This window comes from Coturnix japonica, chromosome 4, assembly GCF_054131305.1.
Source record: "Coturnix japonica strain WE chromosome 4, WE-NBRP24, whole genome shotgun sequence".
NCBI lineage: Eukaryota > Metazoa > Chordata > Aves > Galliformes > Phasianidae > Coturnix > Coturnix japonica.
Window position 1 is genome coordinate 80756044 of NC_140666.1, and position 21353 is coordinate 80777396.

The window sequence follows — 21353 nt, forward strand, 5'->3', positions numbered from 1 at the left end:
GTTAAGTTGGAATTTCAAGGCAAACAAAGATACTTCAGATGGCACATCAGTGCAGTTGAAAAGCATCAAAATATTATTGACATCTTGGCAGAAAAAATGTGCTTTCCTTCTCTCAGGATGCCCAGTTCTATTTCAGCCTGACAGCCCTGAAGTCAGTCACACAATCTAGATGACTCTCCTTGCTGTACTTACAGTATTGGAAGTTCAGGTGCTATATTTCAACTACAACAGTAGATGTTCTTCCAGTTGGGATTCAATACCCTGCTTCTGTCAAACTTGGCTTTTCCCCTATTCAATATGAACTCCTTGGAGTGGTTGCTGCTATTGATTGGTCACTCTTAATGCTTCTTCACCACCTATGAAATTAGTACTTAATGGTAACGCTTCTCAGGTTATCAGTGAAAGCAATGGCGGGTCTCCCCTCTGCTGCTGCACCATTATTATTCTTTGCCATAGGATCAGATAAGAAAGGTTTTTTTTTGATCAGCCAAAACAGAATGCCAAAGTGTCAGGACAGCAAGCCATTAATACACAAAGGATCTTTTCTATTACCAGAGTATGCAACAGAATATCATGTTAAGAGAATGCTGATGCACTGGTTAAAAAAAGAATAATGCCAGGACAACTACATTAAGAACACGATATAATTCCATGTTTATGTCAGTTTCCATTTCATGTAAGCGATTAATGAAGACTGAATCACTAAGTCTATTCTTCCAATATATTCATTCAAAAACCTATGGCCAGATACAATACAGTGTGACTAGCCCTGTTCTCAGCATTCTCACTGACTGAAAATACAGTCAGTATCCAAAAAGAAAACTGCTTGGTGGAATTACTGTGCAACAATAATTGTATTTCTGATGAGTAAGGCAAGGACCGGCTGCTGATGCTGCAGGCTACTCAAGGATGGTTAATTGTATTCATGGACTATTTGTAAGACAGCAAGCTGCCAAAACCTCAGACATTTCCAACATGGTAATTCAGGAATGCTGTAGTAAATAGGAGAAAACAGATGTCATAATGTGTTTCATCTAGTCTAAAACTTAAAATGTAATTAACTTAATGGCTTGACAAGTAGCTGATGTAGCAACAAATATAATGCAATTGAATTAGTATCTCATTATGACATCGAACTTTTCGACGTAGGCTCTACGAAAATAAGATCAGCTTTTGAGATGTTGATGTATCTTACAGTGATTGTCCTTGAAACGCTATCACATGTAAGGCTTCCTGTGTATTTCACCACTTGTGAAAAGTATTCCTCTTTTATAACGCTACACTTCTGTGGTCTTTCCATTACGCCACTAGTAAAAGCTGTTCCTTGCTTTATTGTTTCATTGTGTCTGGGCGCTTGGGCTTCTACATTCATTGTGTAGGATTTTCTATCTATCTTCCCTATTGCTTGGCTGTTTGGCCAAAGCATCGTAGGCAATTCTCACAGCTCTTTCACGTCTGACTATTTCTTACGATAGACTTCAGGTGGTCTGCTGTGCACACAAAGCAGCATGCTGTGACAGAGGCCTGTGCGGGTATTATTTTGGGCTTCCTGAAGGCTCCTCAAGGTATTGTTGTAATTAATTAAAGTAATGTAATTGAATTAAATTGGAAAAATGAAATGAAACAAAGCAAAAAACTCTTTGAATTGTGAAATTGATTTTTCCAGTGACTCAGGACTTCTAAACTAACCATGTTAATGTGCCCCCTTTAATAATACTGAAACCTGTTAACAGCAAAATCTGAAAGTAAGACCGTCTGAGTGGCCTAATGCAGATCTGACTAACATTTACATTGTTCTCCATTCATGTACATGAGGTCCTCGATGCCAACCAGAAAGCGGCCCCCTGCTGCTGTGGGTAACTCCTACTAGCTCTTACACTGCACAGTGGTATTATTAGGAAGGAAGGATCAGTTAAAAGCAATCTGCAACCTGATCTGGTGCTGAGGAATGCCGTTTGAATGTGTTGTTTGAATTCAGTTATTACTTCTGGGAGGTGTGAACATTTTGCAAGGCTCTTCATTCAAAACCTGAAATTGACTGTGAAGGGTACTAAAAAAGTTATGCAAGCCTTCACGCAATTACGCAAAGTAGTTTCAAAAAGGTAATTATATACAGTATGTCATGATAGCCAGTCAAATACACTGTTTATGTGCTGGACGTTCCTTGCATTGCATTGCTTTTGATGGTCCATTTTCTGGATGTATGTGTATGTTTGGATTTAGACCTTGCACCCTTTGTTAATTTGTTGTTGTTGTTGTTCTTAAACTACATTTATTCTCTCATGGATGTTGCTCCATCTCCGTTTCTAAAATGCTGAATGGACAGACTGTTTCTGTCAAGTATTTTACATGAACCGTTAATGACGGGTGAGCAACAGGGGACTGTCAACTGACTGGTTCTCAGGAATTACAATTAAGTGATACAGAAGCCCTGCTCAAGGAAATTCAGCTTTTAATTGCACCTAGCTGGAAATTTCAGGGAATATTACAAACTGACCAATTGCAGAGAAATATGACGTATGTCTGGGAGTAAATGCTGACAAGCCCCCACATACTGTACTGCTGATCTGCTGTGCAATTCCTACTTTAATATGGACCTGAATAGGAGAAAATCTTACACGGTGAAGTTTGTAATTTTCTAAGAATTTCATTGGAGACCCCATCCAGCAGGGGTCAGAATGAAAAAGGGAAACAGTGGTACTTGCTGATGCTGACAGCTAGAGGCACAGATTATCAGTCACTCAGCGTCTATTCAGCATTATTTTCAGCACAGATCACTTGCTCTTGATTTTCCAAACAAGTGTAGTTACCTACAATTCACACCCACCTCGTTGTTCGTGCTGTGCTGTGCGTAGACTGTCATACATCGTTCCTTTGTAGAGCCTTCACCTCTGATATCAGTTCAAAAAGTAAAAGAACAGAAACAAAACCCCAATGATGCGAGTTAGCACTGTCTACCCCCACGGTTTTTCAGAGGAAAAGTTCATTAGCTGCTTCACATGCCAAGGGACCAGCTGTCCTTCAGCACATGGAGCGGCTCTGATTGACCAGGAGGACAAGTGGGAAATAAGCTCACAGAGGTGCCAGCACAGCATATGGTCACGTACCAGCTGTTTCTGAAACGCTTGCCAAAGGGAGACCGGAATCTGGTTGGCTGTTAGGAAAAGAAAACTCATCATAAACCAACAAGCAAACAAAAAAATCCACTATCAGTGTTAATGAGACCTGGCCACAAAGGCAGGACTGTGGATTTGAAACCTCACGCAGCAACTATGTGAATATTCAGAATAATCTGTCATTTGCTTGCATGCTCGGGCTTCCTGCATTAGAAGAACACTGATAATCAGAGCGTTTGGCCATTGCACAGAGCTTTTAACACAGGAAAGCCATAGAAAGAGTTAAATAAGGTAAGTGGATTTGTACCTGTAATATACATTGCTAATACATTGAAAATGTTCACAGCAGCCTGTGTGGAGATCAGTTGGAAGTGGTGCCAATTTTCACCTCACACAAATCGCAGGTGTCCCACATTTTACTGTATTTTATTTCTATCTTCAAAAAGGGAACTCAGATTCCGAGCTTGAAAACAAAAGGAGATGTGATTTTGATTGGCACGGGTCGTATTGCTGTGCTGGTGAAGTGCTTTCGATAAAGCCGTGGAGTGACTCAGCAGAAAACAGTCAGCAGGATATTTCCCCAAGCTTTTCCGTTTTCAGTTTCAGCTCTTCTGAACAAGAAAATAAGTGAAACAGTAATTAAACAGCTCACGGAATGACTCCGCTCTTCCAGCACGGGGTTTGAAGCGCTGCTTTCTCTTCAGAGCACTCCCATAATACTCTGTCAAGGTTTGGAAGAAGCTGTGCTGATTAACTCCATGTTCATATGACACCAATTACTGCCTCGGCAGCATTCAGGACAACGTCAGTAGCTCATGCAGTCACACAGTCCCGCACATTTAACTTTAAAGATAGGTTTATTTGCTCAGCTAAATCAAATGTACAACTAAATGTGGTGCTTGGTAAAGAACAGCTAAAAAAAAAACCAAAACCAATTCCTGGCTAAAAATGAAAATTAAGGAGAAATAAGAGTAATGCTGTTGTCGTGTATCACAAATAAGTACGTGGGTGGGGAGGCAGTGGCCACTACCTTGGCACACATTCGTGGTTTCTATGAGTTTTCATACACAGGTTTAACTCTCTGGAATGCCCACACCCAGCTGCGGGATCATCTTGTCAGTGGGGAGCGTGGTTTCAGCATGGACAGCAGTGGTAGCATGAGCCTGGTTAATGGCTGTGAGTAAAGGGAAAACCCTCAGAATGACACGGTCTGACTTTGGCATCTTACATAATACTGACTTTCCTTGCACCTGCGTGTGCTCATACAGCTGAGAAATGAACAGACCCAACACACATCCAAGAGGGCGTTATTATTTCCCCAATTAAGACGCTTAATTAGCACTGCGGTGTGCCGCCCTCGTCGTATTTTCAGTCTCACCGCGGCCTACTTTCATCCATCCACCACACTAAAAGTGCTGCTCTTTCATCACCCCTCGGTGCACACACAGCTCTGACGAACCCGGCGCTTCATCCACGGGGATAAAAGTTTCTCATCTCCTCACAGCGGCTCCCAATAGCAGCCTTTCATTTCAGCCCGGCTCCCTCACCCACTCTATTCTCACACCGTGCCCTCGCAGTGCCCGCACACGGTGTCACTCCGTCATTATCCCCACTTCCTTCTCCTCCACATTCCATCCCCGGGCTCCTCCCGCCCCTTTTCTCCTCAGGCGCTCCCCCACCGGGCGGGGCCGCAACACCCAGGCGGCCCAAAGGGACATTTCCCGTCCCGTCCCGCCCTTCCTGCCGCCATGCAGCCGCTCTGCTCTCCCTCTCCGCTCCTCTCCCGTCCCCTCAGCCCCGCACTTGGGCGGCGGGATCGGGGCCGCCCTCTGGGCGGAAGGATCCGGGGCGGGGCCTGCGGCGCGGTCCGCCGGGGAGCTGAGTCCTGTTGCCGGGTGACGGAACGGCCGCCTCCCCCCCCCTCCCCTTCTCCCCTCCCTCTCTCCCTCCCTCCCCGTGGCGCTGGGAGCCGCCGCCGCCGCCGGTTTACGTAACGCCTCCCGGGGCAGGTCCCGGCTCCGTCCCGCCCGCCTCACTCGGGGACGGCCGCAGCGGGACGGAGTCCGCCGCCTCCTCCGGCTGCCAGAGGCCCCGGGCCCCCGCGCCGCGCCGCCACGGCAGGTAAAGCCCGGGATGAGCGGCGGGAGGGGCAGGGCCGGGGCGGCGAGGGGACGGGGACGGGGCCTCCATTGCCGCCGCCGCCGCACCGAGGGCCGGGCCCGGCCGGGGAGGCCTCCCTCGCTCCCTCCGTGTGCCGGCGGGAAGCTAGAGGAGGAGCCGCGGGGCCGGGCGGCGGGAGGACGGCTCCACGGGCCGGGCGGGGGAGCGGGGAGTGGAAGCGGCGGGAGGGGAGAGAGGGGCCGGCTGGGGGGTGACAGCGAGCGCCGGCGGCGGGCAGGGCCGGGAGGCGGGGCCGGGGGCCCGGCCCGGGGTGCCCCGGTACGAGCGGCTGGCGGCCGGCCCGGCCCCGCCCGCATCGTTCCGATCCGACCCGCGGGGTCCCGGCGCCAGGTGAAGGGCGGGGGGAGCCGCAGCGCGGGCCGGGCGCACCCGGGGGGGCAGAGCTGGAAGCTGCAGGGCAGAGCTCAGGGCAGAGCTCAGGGCAGAGCTCAGGGCAGAGCTGCAGGGCGGGCGGGGACGGCCGGAGCTCGGTTGGTCGTGACAGCGCAGCGCAGCGCGGGCCCCGCCGTGACCTTTCGGCCGCGCTCCGCCGGCTCCGGGCAGCGCAGCGGGGCTGAGCGCTGCGGCTCGGGGCGGTGCGGGCAGCTCCTGGGCTTCAGGCGGGAGGCGGCCGGCGGGACTCGGAGCCGCTTTTTTCTTTCTCTTCCCCCCCCGCCTCTTTTCTTTCCCCTCCCGGCAGCATTGTCCTTTAGGGGCCTATTGAAGGCAAAAGGCGGACAGAAAGGCTCGGGCTGCCGCCGGCGGGGGGCGGGGCTCGGCTGACGGCGGAGTGACGGCAGCCGCGTCCTATGGCCGCGCGGGGCGGGCCCGGCTGGGCCGCAGCCGCTGGCGGGCGGCGGGCGGGGCGGGGGCCAAGGTTTGCCGAAGGTTACGGCTGAACGCGGCAGCCGTCCGGCCCAGCATCCAGCCCGACGGACGGAGCCGGCTTCACACGGGCTGCGCTGCCCGGAGCGCGGCCACCCTCCTAAACTTTGAGAGAAGTGGGACCGCGGTGCGCTGCCCCGTTTTGTCTTTGTTTTAATGGCTCGTTGCGGTACCTGGCGCTTATGTGAAGGGTGAGGACGGTGCCGTTTGTCCTCTTAAGAGCAGGCATTCCTGCGGTCCCTCGTTTTCCGTCTGTGGGGTTGTAGCTGATAGGAGTGGAGCTGAGGACACTGCGGTGTGTGCAGCAGGTTTCCCTGCCAGCCCTTCGGAATGCTGGGCTTTATGGCCTTTTTTTTTTCGCACGCACGACTTTGTGTCGCTGTGATGAAGAGGAAATTGCAGATCAAATTGGGTGTCCCAGCTGTCACAGGTGAGCTTGCTGTGATTCAGCGGGTAATTGTATGAAGCAAGTTATTTCACCACAGCACCCGATCCCAAGCAATGCAGGCTGCTTGTGGTCCCTGCCCATCTGAAATGGCCTTTCTTAGATTTATTGCTGAAGACAGAAATATTCCTTATAAAAGTAAATGACACGTAACTTGCTCGTTACTTGATGTGTAACTCTGCGGATTTTATTTTGTACTGATCCTCCATCTGCTGCTTCTTGTCAGTATGGATGTGCTAAAATGGTCGTGTACAACCCTTCCCTTGCGATTAATAAAGTTTGTTGTGTGTGTGTGTCAAAATCCCCAAACTCCAGCACTGAGATGCCAGAGAGGAAGTAGATGACATGAATGAAGACAAGCAGTTCCTTATACGTGTGTCATGTCCTCCACGTTCCAAGAATTCTAGGGGAAAATCCTGCTTTGAACTCTGTGTGGAAAACCTCAGCAGTTGCTGTCCATGCCTCGTTGTGTGTAGCAGGTGTTCCCGTGCTGACAGCAATGGAACTTAATCTCAGTTTGTCTGTTTTGTGCACTGTTGGAGGTAATGATGCTTGTAGACTGCGGGTTGTGCAGATTGACATGAGCTACGTGACCCCATGGCCCTTCTGCTCATCAGCAGGTGAATCGAGAGGAAGAGGAGAACAGATTGATATGTGACCCCAGAGGAAAGATAGGAGGTCTTGAACATCTGTTACCTTAATATGCTGATTCCATAGCCTGCACCCCCCACTGCTTTCCCTCTTGTTGCTATTCATTGTTCTTCTGAGTAAGAGAAATTCCATAGGAGTAAAAGGATGTCAGCATTTTCCTTTGCTGCTTTGCTATGCGTTCTAGCAGGAAGAGGGACGAAGTGGGATCTGTACACTGCTTATAACTGAGTGTCAGCTTCCCTCCTTGTCCTTCCTAAGCTGCCATAGTATCACAGAGCCCCAGTAGGAATCCTAGTTATTCAGTTCAAACTGAGCAAAATCATCTGCCACTTCAGACTCTGCTTAAAGGAGCATTCAGAATCGCTTAATGATGGGTATTGAAAGTGGTATATGTTAAATATCACCTCTAAGCCCATCTAAATGATAATATATTCAAAGGTATATATAATTCTAGGGCTTCCTGTAGATGGTGTGAGAAAGAGACCCCCATTTCCATTTACTCCTTTGTAGCTTGCTGCTTTTATTTATTTTGCCCTTTATTCTTCAGACACACCTTGACAGCACATCTTTCATACTTGTCTGGTGGAATAAAGCGAAGCCCCTACAATTCTGCAGTGGTAATAACTTATTAATGTAAGGTGACGAGTGGTAACGGATGGTGAAGCAGAGTGTGATGAGGACAGCAAGGCTTAGAATTTCCATAGGCTGAGAGGTAGCAGGGATTGTTCTAGACAGCTGCACTGCTGGGGGAGCCTGGAACACTAATGGGATCCTGGGAGCTTGTTCATAAGGCCTTTTTTATTGGGATTGCCTTCTGTGTCGTGGGACAGAGATTGGAATCATACAGTTCAGCTCAGGAGCAGTGCCAGGCTCATTGGTCTTTTGTGAATATCGGTACAGAAATGAGTTGTCTTTGGATTGTTTGTCTTGTAGTTGTTTTTCCAAGGTATTTTCTCAGTAATTTCATGATGCAAAATAAACACATTCAAATGAATCTTTGAATGCTTGGTTGCACTTAAGTATATAGTTAAAAAATTGGCTACTGTGAGGGAAAGGAGTAATTTGGAAGTCATTGATCAGCCTTTTGTCAGGCAGAAATATCAAGTAACTGTGGGACTTCTTGAGCATTTAGTAGGAAGAGTTCGGTACCAGCAGCTTCCTCTTCTGTTACTGGAGAGGCTGCTGGACTTTTCCAGCAACTGGTTGGGCACGTCTGTAGTGGATGCTGAGTGATGGATGGATGGAATGTGTGTTTTATCATCAGGCAGTTTCTGACATTCAGTAGCATTCAGTAGAAAGCTTCTCATCTCCCAAAGTTCTCACTAGAAGCTCCTTCTGTAGCTGTATTGTAAGTTACAAAAGCATTGTCATTTCTAATCTATTTCCTCTATAATTCCGTGTGCAGTTATCTGGATTTAATCACAGTGGTGTTATCAGAATCCATGCAGGACAACTGAGCTGCCGTGTGACTGCTTTGGCATCTGTCCTTCCAGGAGTCTTCCCTGAACCCTGGGCTGAGACTGAAGAGACCCGCGCTGCTCTGTCAGCTGTGTCACAGCATGGATGGAAGCACAGGGTTCTGTTGGTTGTGCCTGTGTTTCACATGCTGTATGGGAAGGAGCAATGGTTATACTATTCATGTATTATTAAACTACACGTGGGTTGTTTTAGTGGCGGCTTTTCACATTTGGTTAGAAGAGCGAGTTTGGTTGCAGAAGGATTCCAAAGAGAACCATGGTTGTAGTGCAGGAAAGATTTTGTGTCCTGTTAAAGGAAGTCCGGAGATAAGAGTGAGAGACGAGGGGCTCGCTGAATGCAGTGGAAATAAAGCCTGCTTTCATAGAACTGTTGTCATTTCAGCATCAGAACAGCAGAGCTCAGCTGCAAGACGTGCACTGTAGGGTTATTCCAGGTAATGTTTGCTCAGCCAAGATTTGGATTGAGATAATCTTTAACGGCAAAGTGGCGAAACGTACCAAAACATACACAGGGTGATTAAAGACACTGTTTTTGAGATGTGTCATATATGCTTTTTAAGAAAATAGTTGTGTTAGCCTAAAGGGAAAAGGCTGCTTGAAGCATTGCTAATGAAGAAATGGGTAATGCACATTGCTGCAACTGAGTGAGTAATTAATTCTCACTAAATCCTTGTGACACCGCAGTGAGTTATTACAAACTTGAAACAAATGTGAGGGCTCCGGCTGAGTGGGAGCACGAGGCTCGTGCCGAGCTGGGGGAGCTGGAGGATGTTGGCAGGAATGGGGCCGGCTTCCAGCGACTGTCTGACGGACGGCTTTGCTTAGGAAGCTGAAGGAATGACTTGTGCTTTTTCATGGCATTTTAGTTCAGCTGCCTGAAGATTTGAGCCAGCGACTGTTACTAATTAGCTAAAGGTTGCAGCTCAGTGACTTCCTATTCTCCTGCCTCTGTCTCCTGGGTTAGAAGTTGAGTGCCGTGTAGTTGCGTTGAGCAGCGGAGCACAGCTCCCTGCAGGAGTTCTGCCTTTTGTTTTGTCAGAGTTTTCATAGCCGCTTTATGGGAGTCACGTTGAGCTGTGTGGGGTCACACAGGAGTTGTGAAGCGATTCTGTAAGTCCAGCTATTAGTTTATTATCTTTTCGTATTTACATAGTTCTGTTTCTTTTTACCAGCTTCTTTGCACAGCGTATCTTATCAGCTGGAGAGAAACCTCACAGTTCCAGTTTTAGTAACTTTGTTCTTGAGTTGTGAAGGAAATAACTTGGCTGACAGTCCCGTAACTTCCTGGAAGAGAAGCAGCGTAGTGCTGACCTGCTCTTTTTGTGACAGTTCAACACTTGGCATTTTTAGTAAGTCAAATCTCCAGACACCATTTGAAGTAGCAAATACTTGATTTTTAAGGGTGACATTAACCTGCCCTACCGGCTTAGTTTATACACTGTTATTTTCAATTATTTTCACTTAATGAAGAGATACTGAAAAGTCTGTGTGGTCATACAAGTCTGTTTCTCTTTTAAACCCCTCATGGGGCTATTTTGAAGCTTTTCTAAAGGATGGTAACTGACCATTTGAGTCATAGACCCACTATAGAAAACCTCAGCCAAATACAGCAAACTTCAATACGGAGCATTCAGGGAAGAGCTGCATACATGTTAATGAAATAGATTGTACAGTGTGGCCATTTACTGTGGAGGAATTTATATATAGCCAAATGATTAATTTTAAAAGTATAAATAGCTGGAGAAATGCCTTTGCCTTTAAATGGACAGTAATTATTGCATGTCTGGAATACAGGATTCTCCTTTCCGCTCCCGAGCTGAAAGATGCAAAGTATGCCCACGAATAAATGTTGTATTAGTTGAATTAAATGCTGTACAGTTGCACAAATAGTGGCTGCAGGCTACTTAATGCAGTGGTGTTCTGATGGATGGGAAGGGCAGCTCAGTGCTTCATCCTGGTGCTTCCTTTGGCTGCTGGTGCTGCAGGAGGCAGGCAGTGCTGTGCTGTGACACTCAGGTAAGGCTGTTTCAGGGCTTGGTGCTTAGGCCTGGGAGCCGTTACCCTGCTCCTTGGAGGGGGAAATGAGCTGTCCACAGAGGGTGTGGAATCTCCTTCTCTAGAGATGTTAAAAACCCACCTGGATGCTTTCCCTGTACTGTAGGGACCCTGCTTGTCAGGGGGATTGGACTAGATGATCCCCAGAGGTTCCTTCCAACCCCTGTTATCTGTCATTCTGTGGGGAGAACTCTGACAAGGAGCTGTTGTAACAGAGAGCTCGGGCTACTCCAGAAGTTGGATGAATGCAAGGCATCAGGAGGGCAAAAAGTGGAGTGATCCAACAGATCCTCTTTCTGGTCTTCCCACTATTTGACTGGGGAAGTTCTTCACTAGGAGAGTGGTTAGGCCCTGGAACAGGCTGCCCAGGGAGGTTGTGGATGCCCCGTCCTTGGAGGTGTTCAAGACCAGGTTGGACGGGGCCCTGGGCAACCTGATCTAGTAAAGGTGTATGTTTGGTGGCCCTGCCAGGCAGGGGGGTTGGAACTACATGATCCTTGAGGTCCCTTCCAACCCGGGTCATTCTGTGATTCTGTGACTGTGTCCTCCCTGTTTGCATTGTTAAGCCCTGCCTGTGTTTTAGCAGGGAGAAAAATTAGTAAATCTTTTAGGATGCAAGCAGCTTGAAGAAGATACCATATACCAGAAGTCCTGAAGATAAACGTCCCACTGAGCTTAGAGCATGTGCATTCTTTGTGATCTTTGATATATTTGGTTTTTATTAATCTTTGCTGTTTTCCTAAGAAAGTGTTGCTGAAGAATGGTGATTGATGGTAATCACGACACGCCGTCTGTTGCTTTTGTATTTGTATGTAGGAGAAGATACAGCTTCTGATAAATTGTCTCTGTTAAAAATGTCTCATGGGACTGAATAAAAGCAATGGACGAGGTCTGCTCTTTGAAGTTACAGCCAAAGAGGGTTCTCGCAGCTCCTCCCAGGCCCCCTAGCGATCCATCCAAGTATTCCCTTTGTGTAACGTGTGTGAGAGGGTGAGATGTTCATCGCTGACTTTGCCCTGGTGTGCTGATAGGATCTGCAACTTCAGATTGAAACACTTAAATCATACTGACATCTTCACTGGCAGAAAGAGATGAAACAGAACAGTCTGAAACCTGACGGTGGTGTGATACCAAAATCATAGCAGTGTCTGGGGAGTTGCTGTGAAGTACTTGAGGCGCTGGCTGCTTTTTGGAGGCATACATATATACCTCCTTCTGAATTAGCACCTGGTGTTTCTCTTGGGTTTGCCACTCTTGGCTGATCCACAGTGTTCCAGGCTGACAACAGTGTAGCGCTTCCCACTGCATCACCTCAGCATACAGCAAACCGTATTTGTTGTCTCCAGGCTGCTGTTGCTCTGAACTACATGTTTTAAAGGCAAGTCTGCTGAGTTACAGTGACGTTTCCTCTCCTACACCTGTTGTGGAGGCTTTGTGACAACAAAAGTTGATGGCTTATTTGTGTTTGTTGAAGAGGGACCCACCAATAGTGACCAGTGAGTTCAAGCAGCAGCTTTAAGTAAGCTTTTAGTGCCAGATTCAACCCTAGATAGTAACAAATTAAACGGGGGAGAAGTGAAGTGGTGTTTTCAATCTTGTAGGTTCAAATCTTGTAGGTTCATATAGAGTCGTCTTGTGAAACCACTTCCAGATCTCCTTGTACCTCTGTAAAGTGGCGGAGTTCTGATGTGTGGCTCACACAGTGTGCTGTGCCTGTTCTTCACAGCGCTTGCAGCTTTTGCTGTTAGGTCATGCTTTTCTCTCTTGCTTTTTTCAAACTGACATACTGTAGGTTTTTCATCTTGTGTTACACGTTTATTTTGAGGAAGCAGAGAATATTCTGGTGACTGAGAACACTGAGATCTTGGATGTGCAGCTGAACCCAGTGCAGGTGCATCGCTTGCTGCTTCTGCAGCCCAGTAGTAATTGCTCCCCAGAGCTCACTTTTTGCTTTGCTCTTTGGCAGGATTGGTGTTCTGACATCCTGTAACAAAGTCCATGTATGTTAATAACGTGCAGCTCTGTGAGCTGATCAGCTAATTGAACTCCTCCAGCTCCTTTTTTTTTTTCCTGAGTGGTGTTCTTGTATTATGGTGAACATGAATGTTTTATGAGAACAACTGTACTGCTTCAGACAAAGGCTTTGTCAAATCCAGTTCTTGTCTGCATCAGCATTTGTAAGTGAGCTGTTACAGAGGAACAGGGGGAAAGTACATGTGATACTTCTCCCAAATTGCCCTCAGCCCCTCGCTGTTTTCTGCCTGGGGGATTTCCTCATGTGTTTTGCCTTGTTGGAAACTTTCAAAGGATCTCTCCTGTTCAATTGCTTTTGTAGCCCATCTGAATACATACATATGTGTGTGTATATATTCTGTATATATTTTGTGTCTTCATTATCTTTTGACAAGGAATTCCTGATCCGTGTTTTGTAAAGCTCTGTATGTAGCTCGTGTTAACCAAAAAAACAAGCACAAAACCAAACAACAGAGCATTGAGCAATCCCTGGCCATGGAGAGGCACGTCTGTTCTGATATTCCAGGACCAAAGTTCTGTGCAGCTGTTGCAGATAACACCGGTGGGCAGCTAACAGCACGCAGCCGCTCACTCGCTTTCCCTCAGTGGGGTGGGGAAGAGGTTCAGAATGGTAAAGCGAAAGCAAAGCAAAATAAAGAATTGCAACTTCCCACTGAAAATGTGCGTCTCTCTGCCATCTTTCCCCCAGCTTTTACTGCTGGGAACAACATATGGTGTGAGACATCCCTGCAGCCAACTGTCCTGGCCCTGTCCTCTCCCAGGCTTTTTGCAGTCCTGTTCTCTTTGCTGGCATGGCAGCCTGAGAAAGACGAGGTGTGTGAGCACTGCTTGGTGATAGCCTGGGCATCCCTGCATTATCAAAGCTGGTTTGGTTGCAAAGTCAAAGCACAGCAGGGCACATTCTGCTCTGCTGAAAATTAATTCTATCCCAGCCCAAACCAGTGTAATCTTCACCTTATACTCTATTCACGCTACCCAACATGCTCTCACTAATCACCGCCCCTCTTCCAGTCTTTTCATTTATACACAGGTGATGCCTTTGTCTGTGGACTGCCCCTGCACAGTGGGTTTTGGGGCACTGAATGTAGCTCATGACAGGGCACTATTGCGCCTGCACTGCCCTATTGGATGTTCATCCTCATCAGTTTGGGTGGTTCCTGCCTTGGAATCCCTGTAAGAAGCAGCTGAAATCACAGACTACAATTATAAGTATATTCGTTACAGAACTGCGTGTGTGTGCAGTGGAACAGATGACTTTGGTTTCTCTACTGTGGTTTGATCTTTTGATTGCGGCAGAGTCTAAGCTTGCAGTTTCATGAGATTTCTAATGTACTGCTTAGGAACTAGATCCTGGGAACAACAGTGAACTTAGAACTCATTGTTTTATATGAGGAACTTAGTATTAATAGCACAAAATTACTATTTCTGCCCTGTCTCATTTCCAGTTTCTCTACGCTGAATTTTGTTTGCATTTTCATTGCTCAGTCACTGTATTTCATAAGCATCTCCTGCATTTTCCACTTACTCTGTTCACAGTCCCTGCTGGCTTGCTGTAATTCTTTAGCTTCAGCACTGTGCCATGTATCCCACCTTCCAGGTCACTTATATGTTTGTTAAGCAATGCAGGTCTTACAGAACTGTGCTGATGACTTTCCCTGTGTTGTTTTGTTGATATCTGTGCTCTTTTTATTTGCTAAGAAGGTGAGAAGCATAGAATGGCCTGGGTTGAAAAGGACCACAATGATCACCCAGTTTCAACTCCCTGCTGTGTGCAGGGTTGCCAGCCACCAGACCAGGCTGCCCAGAGCCACATCCAGCCTGGCCTTGAATGCCTCCAGGGATGGGGCATCTGTAACTTCTTTGGGCAACCTGTTCCTGTGTGTCACCACTCTGAGTGAAGAAAATGAGGCTTACTGAGTAGATCTTGGATTCTTTGAGTAATTCCATTAAGCTTTGATGCAGGATTAGCAGCTTCAGGTTTTCCTTTGGATAAACATTAGGAAAATAAGCAGATTTTTTTTAAGAGAAGCATCCCGCAGTGACATCCCCACACTGTTCTGTCCCAGGTGGGTTCCCACTTGGCTGAGTTACTGTAGAACTAGAGCATAAACAGCAGCCTGGGTAGATATCAGACAGCTGTAAAATATCTGTCCATTGGAAACAAGCTTGTACTGACCTTGAACATCTGATAATACTTCTTAAAAAGAGAAAATCTGTGTCTATCAGGAAGTTAATTCGCAGAGCTGCTCATATGCTTCTTCATTAAAGTCCTCCTTGCTTTGATTCCTGACAGCCGTTTTAATTTGCGTTTGCTATAATACAGCGATGCTTCTGGAGCCCTGTTGGCAGGAATGGACTGACATGGGATGGAGGCAGAGGTTTGTTTGCAATGCAGATATTATCAGTGTTTTTTGTTTTACTGTATTTGGTGCCTTAGTCATGAGTCAAATCTCTGCTCTGCTGTCGTACAGTAAAACCAAAACATCATCAACACATGAAAAGGTTGTCCCCGTTCTGAGAACTGTAGAGCCAGATTTCTTTGGTCATCAAGGAATGTGATTAAAAAACAACAACTTCTTCTGAATTCACGTCTTTTAAGTGCCATGTGAAATTGATTAAGGACACAGATGCCATTGTTTGCTGCAGTGTAAATAGGCTTTGTTTCACGGCTGTGACAGTGCCCTCCCCAGTGTGTGGTCCATTGGTTGGCACATGAAGGATTTGTTGAGGCTTTTCACTGAAAGAAGTAAAACAAATAGTGGTAAAATTGCTGAGTTTTCCATAATGCATAAGAGAAATTTTGGACTTCTCTTGCCATCTGTGACTGTGCTTTTTGAAACTTAGTTTTCTGGAGGGGACTGAAATATACTAATGTGAATACGTATTTTGATGTTATTGACCACACACAGAAACGTTCTCACTTCTCATTTATAGTAAATAGGATTCATGGGTTTTTGCTACAAGCAGTTGTCATGGAGAGGAAACATTGCCTGTTTGTTTGTAATAAAACCACTCTGCAAAGAAGTGCTACTTCTAAAAGGTGTCCTGGTTAAACGTGTGTGGATTTCTATATCCACATTTATAAGCAGTAAGGAAGCTGTGATTGCTTTGTCATGCTTTGAGCAATTGTCATCAGTTGTCAAAGACTGTAGCAAAAAGTCCCACACCTTTAGGAAACGAGAGCTTCTAATTGTAAACTAGGTGAAATACCGGCATATTTTACAGAATGTTAGTGGGAATCACAGAATCACAGAATTGTAGGGGTTGGAAGGGACCTCTAGAGATCATTGAGTCCAACCCCCCTGCCAAAGCAGGCTCCCTACACCATGTCACACAGGTAGGCGTCCAGGCGGGTCTTAAATATCTCCAGAGAAGGAGACTCCACCACCTCCCTGGGCAGCCTGTTCCAGTGCTCCGTCACCCTCACTGTAATGAATGTTGTGTGAAACAGCGCTAAAGACAACTGCTGTGTGTTGCTGTGTTTGTTCCAGTTGTTAACGTACAGCGTTAGGCAGAATGGTGCGCTGGAAGCACAGATGTTGTGGTTGTCCCTTCTGGGAAAGGGAGGAATGGAGTAGCTGGCATCTGTAGCTTTATCGAGGAATGTGCTTCCCTGCAGTAGGTGCACAGCAGTGTGTAAAGGGCAGGTTGGTGGCTTGGGAGCCTTTATTTGCAAATCATAGGAAGAAATTATTATTAGTTTCCAGGTTCCTTCAATATATAGGTCCTCTAATTTTTGTTCCTTTGGAGCGTATACTCCTATGTTGTGGATTTAAGCCTGCAGACAGCTTGATTGCTTTCTGAGTTACCACCTACAAGAAGCAGTCTGTTATGCTTTAGTTTACCTACAAGCACAGTAATAAAGGATGTGATTGATTGTTGGTTGTTTAATTTTATTTAAGTCCCCTATTCCAATGCTTCCTGCTGCTCTAAGTCTCACTATTAGGTTTATCTATAAGAAATCATGAAGTCTGTTTGATTTTTGTATAAAAATATTTGTTCAGAACCGTGTCATGTGAACACATGGTTTTACACGGGCCTCTGGGTGCTGATAAAACATAGGAGTGGTAACCTTAGATTAATTCAAAGGGTTTTGTGGTTTGGCTTTGTTCACTGTTTTCCAAGATTAGAAACAACGGAAAAAGGTACTTTTCTTAAGTTCTTTCAAAATCTTGTTTGTATCAGCGGGATTTAAAGAGGAAAAAGCTGGTCAAGATGTGGGAATGTCTTACCCAGCACGAGCTCTCAGTCAGTTTGCGCTCTCTGCTGGTAGTCTGGTAAGAACATGTACGCATACAGGGGCTTTCTTTGTGGGTTTTTATCAGTTTAAATGAAGAATGATTTAATTACACCTTCCTTGGACAAATACTTGGTTGTTGTCTTCCACTGTTTTTCATGAAAAGGTTGTCCAGTGGTATTGAGGAGAAGTATCTGTTCTCAGGTAGCCTCAGTAGTAAAGTGTTTGTTCACATAAGGTTATATCCTCTTTTCTTTATAGGACACTTTGTGATTTGGCTGTAGTGCTTCTTAGCGGTCATTGATCAGTGTTATGAAATCTGAAGTAAGGAAAAAAGCATACTTAGTTGTGGAATAAGCAGCAGTTGTCTGGTAGGAGTTTTGTCTCATGTTTTTGACTTTGGGATTTTAGTGAATACAGTCTTCACGAGCTATTGAGAGATGTGTGTGATTTCTTATTTGGAAATTCTCACAAGGAGTGTCTGTCCGTCATGTTTTATAGCTGGAAATGGGGAGTTCTTTCCAGCTGGGTAGTTAAAGTAACTGGCCTTGCTCTAATTACTTAAGCTACTTATATAGTAGTCTCCTTGTTAAGATTGGCCTTGTCTGTTGTGAGGACAGAGAGGTGGGTGTTTTCTCTCCAACAAGAAACTCTGAAAAAGAAATTAAAAAGAGTTGATAACTGATTTGTCAAAGACTGTTATCACAGAGGTTGGGCTTCACACCTTGCAGAGTGTCTTTTGAGTGACTTGTGTTAATTTGGTGTGTAAAATCCCTGCGAGTGCTGGGATAGGAAAATATTTCTGTTTGTATGGGATTTTCTTCTCAGGCATAATGGAAATACGTGCTTAGCACTTCATGTAGAGCAGAGCACTGGAGGCTGCTATCAAATGTGAACTCCAAGACTGTGAGAGTTTTGTTCAGATTTCATATGCAACTTTGATGAAACAGCCTTTGCAAAACATTTCTATGTACTTTTCCTTCTGCTTTCATATAAGAGGCCATGTAATACGAACATGCTACTGACAGAGCTTGAATACTGGTGTGTTATTTGCCTGCTCAAGTGAAGACTGTCATTGGAGCAGTAGGGCAGCTTTAATTGTAGGGGTAGGGTTCTGTCAGCTCAGATTATGACACAATTAATGCATCAAAATTCTTGAGTATACAGCTGTATCTGAATAGTAATGCAAAGAAAGCTCCTAAAAGCTGCCGTCTGAAGTCATATAGACGTATGTCAATAGTGAAGGCACCTGTTTGTTCTGTTTGGCCGCAGAACATGCGCTGCCCACACAGCGTTGCTCCATTGCAGTAAGGAATGGCTGTTTGAGCGAGTCGGTCCCATGCACCTTGCAGTAGGGTTGGAATGAACCAGTCGATACTGCTAAGTGCTTTCTTTGGTCCTTCCTTTCAGTGAAGGTATATTTCTTGCTTGGATTTGAGCTTTGTTTTCTGCTGTCAAACTAAAGAGTAGCAAACTTACACAGATACCAGGTTGCTGTTTGGCTGATTGGCAGCCTGGTCCAAATCGCCCTTTTTTTTGGACTTGTCTTGCTCTGGATTAGAGGACAGAAGGATTGCGTACATGGAGCTTGCTTGTTCTGCACCTTACTTGTGCATGATTGGTTTGGCATTGCAGGTGTTCTAAGTCTTAGGATGATTTGTCTATTTTAGGATATGGTTTAGAGTATAAGCTCACTAAGACTAGTCATCTATGTGAAGACGGTTACATGTTGATTCTTAAATGAGTAGATGAAGTTCTGCTCAGATTTTTATGCGGACAGATTTTAGATTATAAAATGCTGTGTTGATCTGAGGCCAAGCAAAAAGTGAAGTTAAAACAAAAAACCACCAACAAAAACAACCAAACCTGACAATAGCAACTATTTAGCAGTAGGATATAGGAAATAGTTCATAGGTCTGGTGAAACTGCTGGCCAGATTAATGTTATACATTCAGTTTTTTATTAAAAAGACAGTTTTTTTCTGCTTGTAGATGGAAGTCACAGCAAAACAGTAGGATTATATTGTCCTATAGTGATGCAAAATATGCAGTTAGCCTTAATGTAAGTGAATGTAAATTCTTTGATCAAAAGGTCTCTTTTCAGCTGATAGTAAATAAAATCTCAACCTTTTATTAAGGTTAGGTCAGATGTACGTTTCAAGTGTTGGGTTGGTTGTGAACTGCTTGAAAGTCTCTCTCCCTTTGTGAAAAAGTGATTTTTCTCTAAGTCACCTTTTAACTTGGAATAATGTCTTGGAATAACTCTTCAACATGACACTGAACAGGTGTGCTGTATAGATGAAGGAAGCAGGATATAAGTGACTGCTTTCTACGCTGTTTATTTTGCACTGTTTGATGTTGTCTGTGTGTGGATACGGAATATCACAACTTATCCTTTTTTCCTCTTTATAGGTCCTGCTGGGGACTTGCATCTGGCCTCAATGTGAAATTAAGGTAGAAAAACACATCTACATATGTGTTTGCTATTAGGATTTAGTTTATTCACTGGTCATGCCTGAAGAGTGATGTTCGTCTCTAGACGGCTAACTGCCAGGAAATATAAATGATTGTCCTAGAAGTCAAGCCTCTCTCCTATTTACTGGAGTGAAAATCACCTCCAGATATCGACGGGATATCAACTACAGAAAATGCTTCACGTTATAAGGATGCCAACCACCTAGATTCATGCGCCCTATCTGTACAGTTGTTGTGGATGGTTTGCCATCAGAAAGCTCCTCAAGCTCTTATCCAGGCCCTGTATCTGTTTCTGAAATGTCTCTGCTACATGCTTTGGGTCCAGTGCAGACCTGGCTGGGACAAGAGCTAGAGAAGTGTGGCATTGATGCCATGATTTATACTCGGTATGTCCTCAGTCTTCTGCTGCATGATAGCTATGACTACGACCTGCAGGAACAGGTATTTACATATTTTAGATGTTGTCCAGTGAAAGTGAGTTTTGTATCAGTTATGTCTTGTGTATTAGATTTGGGGATGGCTCAGGTGGTGGGAGGTTGTTGTCTTTCAGTGTGTGGGTGGAAGGAGGGGGTGTAAGTGCTGCTCTGGGATCGCATTCAGGTTGATGTCGTTGGTTTTCTTTATCAGCCATTGCATTAACATTTTAGCATTACTGTAACCTCCATTAGAATTATTAGCTCTGTCGTGTTTCATTAATTTAACACTTCTGCTACTCCTGGTTGTAAGGCTTATTTAATATTGGAACATTAGTAAACTTAGGTGAGTTTTGTTGTGTGTTGTGTGTGAAATTGGGCTGCTTCACAGTAGCCTGTAGATTGCCTGTTACTTCCTCTGATGAATTTCATCTCATGCTATTTTCAGTAAAGAATAGAAAGTACTTCTTTAATATCCAAGTATCTAAAATACTTTATTGCACGTATATGGTTCATCTTTTAAAGGAGTGTTAATGCTGAATCCCAATGACAGGCATGCAAAAGAGTTGTGGAACAGTGAGTTTTGATGCATGGCTGTAATTCATAAAGGTCAGAGGAAGAGAAGTGAAGCCATGTAGCAATAACAACTGTGCTGCCATTCCCACGTGCCATTCTTGCTGCAGATTTTCTGTGTTCCAAGAACAATAATCCTAATGGATCCCTCCCAACTCAGGATATTGTGTGAGCTTATCCTTTGCTCATAATTTCACCTCCTTTTTATAAACTTCTCTGCATCTTACGGTGTATATCAGAATACTTTTACTAGAGGATTTTTTAAAATATAAAATTCAGAGAAGTTCTGCCATTTTCAAGAGGGAGGGAGGGAGAGTACTGTTGTCATGGGCTTTTATAAGGTCCTTGTGATTACCACGAAAAAAACAGGAGGAAAGCACTGCCTTTTTTGGTGCCTTGATAGTTCATTTTTTGTTGCCGTTTCTTTGATAATGTTCCACTCATTGCAACTGAAGTGCTTCAGGATTTTTTATCTAGTTTCCTTTTTTTTCACGACTCCTTCAAGAACAGGGCAGCAGTCAGATACTGCCAATTGCAGAACTCTTAGCAGCCATCACAGTGTGTGCTCCCGTCATGTAAAACAGAAAACTCGCTGTGCAAAAGGAAAATTGCTGTAAGATGTTTTAAGAACGTACCTTAACAGGGAGCTTACTTAGGTCTTGGTCAGACACAAATGGCTGTGTTTTAGAAGACAGGCAGAATGAAGTTCCACAGCCCATTATAAAGGAGGGGAAGGACCGAAAAAAGAAGCCAGTGGTACCCAACCAGAATTTGAGAAGCTCTGAAGATAGTCTTGTGACCATGGGGAAAAATGAAGGCTTGCTTCTTTCTA

The 21353-nt window shown here is 45.2% G+C and overlaps 1 protein-coding gene and 1 long non-coding RNA gene across 18 annotated transcripts in view; one reads left to right on the forward strand and one right to left on the reverse strand.

Annotated features, from left to right (window-relative positions):
* Nucleotides 1–4738, reverse strand: part of LOC107314078 (uncharacterized) — a 32342-nt gene extending 27604 nt beyond the window's left edge. For 4 of the 7 annotated variants that reach the window (XR_014946018.1, XR_014946021.1, XR_014946016.1 and 1 more), the window contains exons 1-3: nucleotides 3424–3563; nucleotides 3108–3154; nucleotides 2828–2891 (exon numbers count right to left, since the gene is read on the reverse strand). This is a non-coding gene — a long non-coding RNA (uncharacterized LOC107314078). Of the gene's footprint in view, nucleotides 1–2827; nucleotides 2892–3107; nucleotides 3155–3423 lie in introns of all 7 variants that reach the window. The other 3 variants (XR_014946019.1, XR_014946017.1, XR_014946020.1) reach the window with 3 other exon arrangements.
* Nucleotides 4739–5150: 412 nt separating this feature from the next.
* KIAA0232 (KIAA0232 ortholog) overlaps nucleotides 5151–21353 on the forward strand; it is a 52930-nt gene continuing 36727 nt past the window's right edge. For 8 of the 11 annotated variants that reach the window (XM_085547353.1, XM_085547352.1, XM_015862598.3 and 5 more), the window contains exons 1-2: nucleotides 5151–5237; nucleotides 19473–19976. Coding sequence is in view for 8 of the 11 variants with exons in the window: in XM_015862598.3 (XP_015718084.2) it covers nucleotides 19746–19976 (231 nt within the window). In the remaining 3 variants the exon portion in view is untranslated. Of the gene's footprint in view, nucleotides 5238–5584; nucleotides 5628–6186; nucleotides 6592–19472; nucleotides 19977–21353 lie in introns of those variants that run through there. The other 3 variants (XM_085547347.1, XM_085547349.1, XM_085547358.1) reach the window with 3 other exon arrangements.